The sequence below is a fragment of the Ctenopharyngodon idella genome, chromosome 1, assembly GCF_019924925.1.
Source record: "Ctenopharyngodon idella isolate HZGC_01 chromosome 1, HZGC01, whole genome shotgun sequence".
Lineage (NCBI taxonomy): Eukaryota > Metazoa > Chordata > Actinopteri > Cypriniformes > Xenocyprididae > Ctenopharyngodon > Ctenopharyngodon idella.
This window is the reverse complement of record NC_067220.1, coordinates 37,478,026-37,486,372: the sequence shown is the minus strand read 5'-3', so window position 1 is coordinate 37,486,372 and position 8,347 is coordinate 37,478,026. Positions and strand designations below refer to the sequence as shown.

The following is an 8,347-nucleotide window of genomic DNA, read 5'->3' as shown; positions in this document are numbered from 1 at the left end:
GACTCATTTTAAAAGGCATTTAGTTAGCTATGTGATAACAGCCCATTGAAAATAGATATAACCGGAAACAACTGAGCCGTAATATATCAAACCGGTTGTGCGTCACGAGGCTCATATAGTGGGCTGCAAGTAGTCCACTATATGATCACTTAGCAAAGAAAATTCAGGATAGACGAAATACGGGCAAAACATAATTTTTTTCATATTAAGTTGGGACACTAAAAATAGCTGAAAAACGGGACGTCTGGTCACACTAATATATATGTGTATATAGACAAAACTTTTCCCTGCCCATTCATTGACTGTACATTGAAAGCACAGCGACAGGAACAGTTTCTGGAATCCCCGAGCAGGTTGGCCGGCATGTAAAGTTGACAGACCCGTTTAAAAATGTGAACCAACTCGTCTGGCAGTATGACGCGGTCATCCCTGAGCTATAATTTCAGCTGCGTACGGTCGTTCAGTGTCGCTTCTGCTTTGCATACGATTTCACGCAAAAACAGAAATCAAGGATCCCAGTGCTAGATGCTTGTTGGAAGCTGCTGAGATAAGTACGTTTAATCAGAAACGCGTCTTTCAAACCAGGATGGGCGCCATTATGTCTAAAAAGTTTAAAAAGACTCCTCAGGTTCTCCTCATGGGTCTGGATTCAGCTGGAAAATCCACTTTGTTGTACAGACAGCAGCGGGGAGTGGTGATGGACACCTCACCTACCGTGGGCTTCAATGTTGCAACTGTAGAGCTGGACAAGAAGACCTCACTGACCGTGTGGGATATTGGTGGACAAGGGACTATGAGAGCCAACTGGAGATACTACCTGGAGGGATGTAAAGTACTGGTGTTTGTGGTGGACAGCAGTGATCGCGCCAGGTTGGGAGAAGCTAAGAAAGCTCTGAAGAAGATTCTGAGTGATGAGCATTTGAAAGGAGTTCCCCTGATGGTGTTGGCCAACAAAAAAGACCTGCCAAACTCCATGACTATTAGAGAGGTGTCTACATTGCTGGAGCTGGACAATTACACAGATCGGGTATGGGAGATCCAAGCTTGCAGCGCCACGAAGGGACTGGGTCTCCAACAAGCCTTTCTCTCTATAGCTAAACTACTACATAAAGCATGAGGAAGGTACTATCTCACTATCTAGGGAATACAAAGAACTTAAGAGTATCTTGACAGTCTCCTTTTATTTAACTGGAACCTCAAAAGGCAAAGTGAAGAGGTTTGATCATGGTACTATCATACAAAAACTAGACCAATAATGGAAAGGACGAAAGATGATTTAACTAATGTACTTGTTCACAGTTTTTGTATATGCTGTAAATATTATGTTTATCTTCATGTTCTGCATTTCAACATGTGTACTGTAATTACTGCAATCATCTATTTGTAATTTAACACTCTGTTCCTGTGTTTTGTGTAGAGCAGATCAATGTCAACAAAAGTGATTTTGATGAGAATCCTGTGATACTGTACAAACAGTTTGATATTAAAAAAACCTTAACAATGAGCACTACATTTGTTACAGTATTTATTAATTTTTATTTACATTAGTTAATAAAAATTCAACTGTTCAGTGTTAGTGTCATGCCAGCTCAAACAGATCAGTTAAATAATATTAAAAGACACAACTTTTGATTTTAATAACATTAGTAAATGTTTAAAGCTGCAGTCCGTAAGTTTTGCCTCTTTGTCGCCATCTCTGTTTGAAACCTGCAGTTGCAGTTATTTGTGGAATTATCTTTATGTGGGTTGTGCACAGAGCTGGGTAGAACTGGATTACGTAATCAGACTCCAAAAATAAAGTACTTGTAATTAGAGTTAACTACTTTTTAAAATAATCGTAATCAGATTACAGTTACTTTATGGATTACATGATTACATATTCTTTACACAATGGCAGTAAGTTGTTCACAATTCATTGATTCTCCTAATTTTTCATTTTTTTTTTTAACATTTATATTTTTTTCATAATAAACCTGCCACTTATATACGTTCGTGATTCTTCAAGTTTTTCCGGTGGTGAGGGAGGGGTGTGGAATTGTGCACAGAAATCAGCAACAACAAGAATATTTGTTTTTGTAATGTTGCCGTTTTCTAAATTTACTTAATTTTAAGTAAATGTTTTAAAATCATAAGATGTGATTTTGTTTTATTTAGTGTTACTATCAGCAAACACTAACAGGTACATTAGTGTTAGTATTTTGAAGTATTAACTGTCCATACATTGCAGTTTAAAAAGAATCTGTTGAGGCACTTGTTGGCGAATAGAATATACTTTTTTGGACTATATTTTTTCTTTGTATCTGTCAAAATAGTGCAAAATTATCCTACAATATGTGTGACATCAAATAAGGGTTAGCACAAAAGTAATCTAAATGTAATCCAAAAGTAGTCAGATTATGTTACCAAAAATGTAATCTAAGAGATTATATTACGGATTACAAATTACAAATTTTGTCATGTAATTTGTAATCAGTAACTGATTACAATTCATAAGTAATCTACCCAGCTCTGGTTGTGCATCGGCAGGGCTCCTCAGCGCGGATGAATCTAATATTTTGAGGAGAATGTGTGGCTGTCGGAATCACAGATTGTAGTCTTGAAGTATACCCAAAATAAGAATTTTCACCGGAAAATGTCATCTGAACAAGTAACACGTCTGCCACTTTTGTTCTGACCAACTGAGGGGGGAAAAGCGCATTACAATAAATCGCGCTACCAAAGGTGATTAAATCTAACGATCGCTTAGCTCATATCGCATCAAATTGTGCAAATTATTATTATTGTTATACTTGGTTCTCAAATTGTTAATGTTAACATCATGACTATGTGTATTTAGTGTGTATTGGCGTTACCTGTAGATTTAAATTTCTGTACAGTCTAATCACTAACATTAATTTGTCATACCATACAATCTGCCATCAATGTGATTTCTTTCTGTTTACAGACATGACGTAATGACGCAAAGACTGCGGCATGCTTGAATTTCCCACGGAAACCCACCAGTACCACTCAGATTAGAAAACATTATGACAAGCTTACCGTTGTGAATCAGGCTAAGGTAAGGAGATCACTGGCTGGTAATGTACTTGCTCAAATTGATTTTTGATCATTTTTAACCGAAAAAAAAAAGAAGCTTTAATTAACATTATATCAGATTAATAAATGTTTTAGACATATGTTAACTAATGTAGTTAACTAATTTTAACAAATGGAACCTTATTGCAAACTATTTCTTATTAAATATAATAATTGCATTATTATTTACACATGAAGCTGTAGTGAAATTACAGTGCCTAAATTGTGCAGCAGATTAGCATATGAAATTACAATGAAGTATTTCCTTTAACTTTTTTCTTGGTCAGACCTGCATATAACTGACTATGGCCAAAATATAACAGGTCAGCCTATTATGTTGTCATAACTTGGCAAGAAAAACAGCCAACTCAATAGCACAATCTGTGTAAAAAGAAACATGATTCATCCTTATATTAAGGAGAAGTAAACGGGTGTGATGAAACATAAAATGACAAAACTATTTATAGTCATCTGGATAAGGTAGTTTGGTTAGGAGGATTAGCAGGGAAACATGACCCAAAATTGATGTAAAAGAGCTGCTGTGACAAGGCATTCAGTATTAGGTGTCATAGACAGGAATGCAGATAGTAGTTTCTATGAGTCAGTAGTTTGGTGTGAGCTTCCTTTGTGTCTTTACCACTGCAATTATGCAAAGATACGCTTAACAACCGTTCCCCTGTGTACGCAATAAATGTGTATAATAATCAACTGCATCACACCCTCTCTACATCTCATTCTGTTGAGTTTAAAAGGCTAATTATAACTGCAATAATTATACAGTTAATTACTAATTTTCAGACTTCTTCTGAGTTTATCTGTTCTTCTTCTTTGGATACTGATGCATTCTTTTTAAATCCCTCCATGACTGCCAGAGGAGGAGTCCAGGCACCACCACCCAGATCCCATTGAAGAACACCAGGTAGACCCACAGGTACAGCCAGCTGCTGGTGTTCAGATTCGGGCTTCCGATTAGCCAGTCTGGACAGAAGGTCATCCAGCCCCCGTACAACTCGCACACACACAGCGTGATCTGAACAAAGTGCCTGGTTCAAGAAGAAATGAGACGTTTACACAAATGCATAAAACAATGACCCTTACTAATGATTTTGCTGAGGGGTCAAAATGCCATGATAACACTTCAACAACATCATGTATTCAAATATATATCATGGATATTTTGAGTTTAAAAATCGGTTATTAATTTAAAGTTGCAGTCCGTAAGTTTTTCTGGTTAAAAATGATCCAAAATCAATTTTTGAGCAAGTACATAACCAGCCAGTGTTCAAAACTATCTCCTTACCTTAGCCCGATTCACAACGATAAGCTTGTAATAATGTTTTCTAATTCAGGTGGTACCGGTAGGTTTTCGCGGGAAATTCGAGCATGTCGCCATTCATCTTTGCGTCATTATGTCAAGTCTGTTTACATAAAGAAGGAGTCCCAGCTAGTAGGCTATATCATATGTGAGGATGCTGCAGGTGACGGATCATTTATAGCCTTTTCTCACAGCAGCTGGAATAATTAAACTTATTTTAATGGCGGATTGTATGGTATGACAAATTAATGTTAGAGATTAGACTGTACAGAAATTGAAATCTACAGGTAATGCTAATACACACTAAATACACGTAGTAAAACGCAATGCTGATGCTGTTAACATTAACAATTTGAGAACAAACTATAACAATAATAATTTGCACAGTTTGATGTGGTATGAGCCAAGCAATCAGATTTAATCACCTTTGGTAGCACTATTTATTGTAATGCTTTTTTATCAGTTGGTCAGAACAAAAGTGTCAGATTTGTTACTTGTTTGTTCAGACATTTTCCGGTGAAAATTCTTATTTTGGTCATACTTCCAAGACTACAATCTGTGATTACGAAGTACAGTATCATAGAGACAGAGCGCATTAAGGCCACGCCCACACCGGGGGGGAAAACAATCCAACCGTCTCCATTGACTTTGTATTGCGTGAGGCTGCCTCTTTGTCATTTCTGACTTATAACAAAAAAACAGAACAATGCCTTAAAGCTGCTGTGTGACAAGGTGTACAGCAAACAAGCTAAAAAACCCAGAACTAAGTTTTTATAAGCTCTCGAACTGTAAAAGCCAGCCTTTAAGGCGAAAAAAAAAATGGATACAGGCAATAAGACGTGAAGCATCAGCAGGAAGAATGGGTAAATTTGGGGATCCTGACACTCAGTATGCCTCAGTAAGCCTATGTGTGCAATAAACATTTTGTCACTGTTAAGTCAAATATCCAAATGTCAGTTTTATATATTATATTTCCTGTCACTGATTACGTTACCCTCCAGTGGGTGTAGTTCTCATAGTAATATGACATGTCGCGCTCTGTCTCAATCGCCTGTATCCACGTTTTAGCCCTTAAACGCTCGTTTTTTGGGTCGACAGCTTATAAAAACTTCTGGGTTTTTTTTTTTTTTTTTTAGCTTGTTTTCTGTACACCTGTACTGTTGTCACATAGAAGCTTTTAGACATTGTTCTGTTTTTGTTATAAGTCAGAAATGACAAGGAGGCAGCCTCACGCTATACAAAGTCAATGGAGACGGTTGGATTGTTTCCCCCCCCCGGTGGGCGTGTCGCTCTGTCTCTATTGTGGTGACTGACAGCAAACATTAGATTCGTCCGCGCTGAGGAGCCGTGCACAACCCGCGTAAAGATGATAATTCCGCAAATAACTGCAGGTTTCGCACAGAGATGGCGACAAAGAGGCAAAAAAAAAAAACTTACGGCCTGCAGCTTTAAAATAAAACATTGCACTATCACAAATAGGTAAATTCTTATTTAGACTTTTAATGAAACTCCTTTCTTCAGTAGCACAGCAGAAAGAACTACTTTGAAATCTGTTGTTCAGATTTACCTGTAGTGTTTGTCTTTAATGATGGCATAGACCAGAAGCAGGGCCAAAGAACCATCTAAAACCACTGTCAGAAGCTCTAGAGATACTATTGTCGGGTCTGAGTATAACCAGCGCTCATCTGCCTTGCCATATTCTTTCCCTGTTGAGTATTTTAAACAGTAACATGCATTACATTCATAAGACAATGCAAAGCAGAAGTTAACTTTCCAAGGTGAAGAGACAAAGTTAAGGAATTGCATTCAAAAAAACAGTAATTGCTTCAGGAAGTAAGACATTCTGAAACTATTTGGCTGTTAAAAAAAAAAAAGAAAAGAAAGAAATGGCGATTATGGCATAGTATACTTAATTTTTAGTTATAAAATTATTTAATAGAGCACCCAAAATTAAAATTGGCATTTACTGTCTTAACAGTTAACAAGACACGCAAGAATAGACTAATTATGTTGCTTTTTTTTTTTTTTTTTTTGTCCTTTTAAATCATTGAAGTCCCTGCACTTATATGTATTACATCTCTTGTTGTGTCGGGTTGGGAATTACATGAGCGCGAGTAAATGATGACAATTTAACTTTAGGCTGAACTATTTTTTTTTTTAACGCAAGTCGCATTAATTTCACATTTCTTTTTTAATTTTACAGAATCTCTAATGTTCAGTCAGTGAATTAATGGACTTTGAACATTGCACTGTTGCTTAACATAACACCAACAAACACCACTAGATGTCGTCTTGCTCTATTCGTATAGCGAACTCTTCTTCCACCTAACCAAACCTAAATCAATGGCTCCTCTGCACCTAAACAGCTCGAATCACCTGTCATTTTACTTTAGGTGCCGAGTGTTTTAACACAGCATACTCACATAGTTCTGCCAATAGATTGTCAGAAGTTGCTACATTTCCAACAAGTGACATGTAGACGAAGGGTCCCTCCTGCACGGTGGAACAGACAAGAGGCGAACAGGTAGTTACAAGCAGGTATAACGAAAGCGTTCTTGTATATTGTACTTACCAGTGTAAAATGAACTATTGCGTCGTAAAATAACCACACGAGGACCCACCGATCAATAGCTGAACATTTATTCCCCCATTTTTGCGCGAAAGCAAACCCGACAGCAAATTGAGCCACACACGCGAGTAGAGAATAAACCGTTACTTTAGTGAAAAGTACTGGTTCACCTGCTTCTGCCATTATACACAGTAAAACTCAGGTGCACGTTTGTAGTTTTCAGTCAGTCAGTCACTGGTTGAATGACATCTCCAGGCCCCGCCCATCGTTCTAACAGTAGAACTTTGCAGCCATAGGCTCGCGCAGAGCTCTCTCCACTTCATTCCGTCCACGTCACAGAGCAGAACACGTTTTGGCGCCAATTTGTTTTACTCCACTGAGTAATCTTTTTGCCATTATGTATTAATATTCAATGCCATATAATGGCATATATATATATATATATATATAAAAATCTATCAATCGTACAAATTTTATAAATAAATTATTCCACTTAAAAACAGGTGGAACAGCATGAAAATATGTCTATAAACCAAAACGCAAAAATTTAGTTAGCTATGAATGCCATTTGGAATTTCACATGGATACATTTTCAACTTAAAATTACACATTTTGTTCTACAATTTAAATAATTTTTTAAAGAAGTTGGTTGGGAGCAAGTTGTTGCTTAAGGACTACAATGATTGTCTGATCCCTCATGCACATAAATTATCATACATGTGGGAGTTGTAGTCCTTAAGTAGCAACATGTTAGAAGCTTATTTTTCACATCACCAAACATTTACCTTGTAATGTATTTTCGCATGGTGCGGACACGAATGACTGGTGTGAATCTCATTTAGCACCAGTATCTCCCTTAAAACTCTCATGATAAAGAACACTACACTATTGCACATTAGAAAGAGAGAGAAAGCGACTCTTGAATAGAAAGAGCCAAATTAATTGCACAGAACAGGGACAAGAAGGAAAGGTACAAGGTAAGAAAAGAGAAGAGACACAAAAGCATCAAAAGGTCAATCATAAGAGCAGTAAAAAGGATGGCTAACAGCAAGTTTATTTTGGTTAGGTTCATTGATACATAAAGCACGTCCTGAGGGAGTGATGAGTGAAAGATGTGTTGCCATTGAAAGGTGGTGGGAGGGGGTTATGTTGGATAGGTTTAGAATTGTGGGTAATTGTGATCCATATGAAAAGAATGAGAAGGGAGCAGAATGGAAGTTAGGGGATTAATTACAAGTCAGCCAGCAGACTAGAGGAGAATTTAATTAGAATTATACTCTACTCCAGAGAACGTCTCATCATAAAGTCCAGAGATAGGCAGATATAACACCCAAAAGACCCCATATTATAAGCAGCTCCAATGCAACGTGGTAGGCATTATGAACCTT

At 37.2% G+C, this 8,347-nt stretch overlaps 2 protein-coding genes across 2 annotated transcripts; one reads left to right on the top strand and one right to left on the bottom strand.

Moving 5' to 3' along the window:
* On the top strand, positions 1 to 1,504 carry arl11 (ADP-ribosylation factor-like 11). Its single transcript, XM_051899267.1, has one exon. The coding sequence runs from the start codon at positions 587 to 589 to the stop codon at positions 1,115 to 1,117; it is 531 nt and encodes a 176-aa protein (XP_051755227.1). The 5' UTR covers positions 1 to 586; the 3' UTR covers positions 1,118 to 1,504.
* A 4-nt stretch (positions 1,505 to 1,508) lies between these two features.
* On the bottom strand, positions 1,509 to 8,241 carry ebpl (EBP like). Its single transcript, XM_051899002.1, has 4 exons — positions 6,963 to 8,241; positions 6,814 to 6,883; positions 5,958 to 6,096; positions 1,509 to 4,118 (listed from the first exon to the last, which is right to left on the bottom strand). Exons 1-4 carry the CDS (start codon positions 7,140 to 7,142, stop codon positions 3,887 to 3,889), a joined length of 621 nt encoding a protein of 206 aa, XP_051754962.1. The 5' UTR covers positions 7,143 to 8,241; the 3' UTR covers positions 1,509 to 3,886.
* Positions 8,242 to 8,347: the final 106 nt, after the last annotated feature.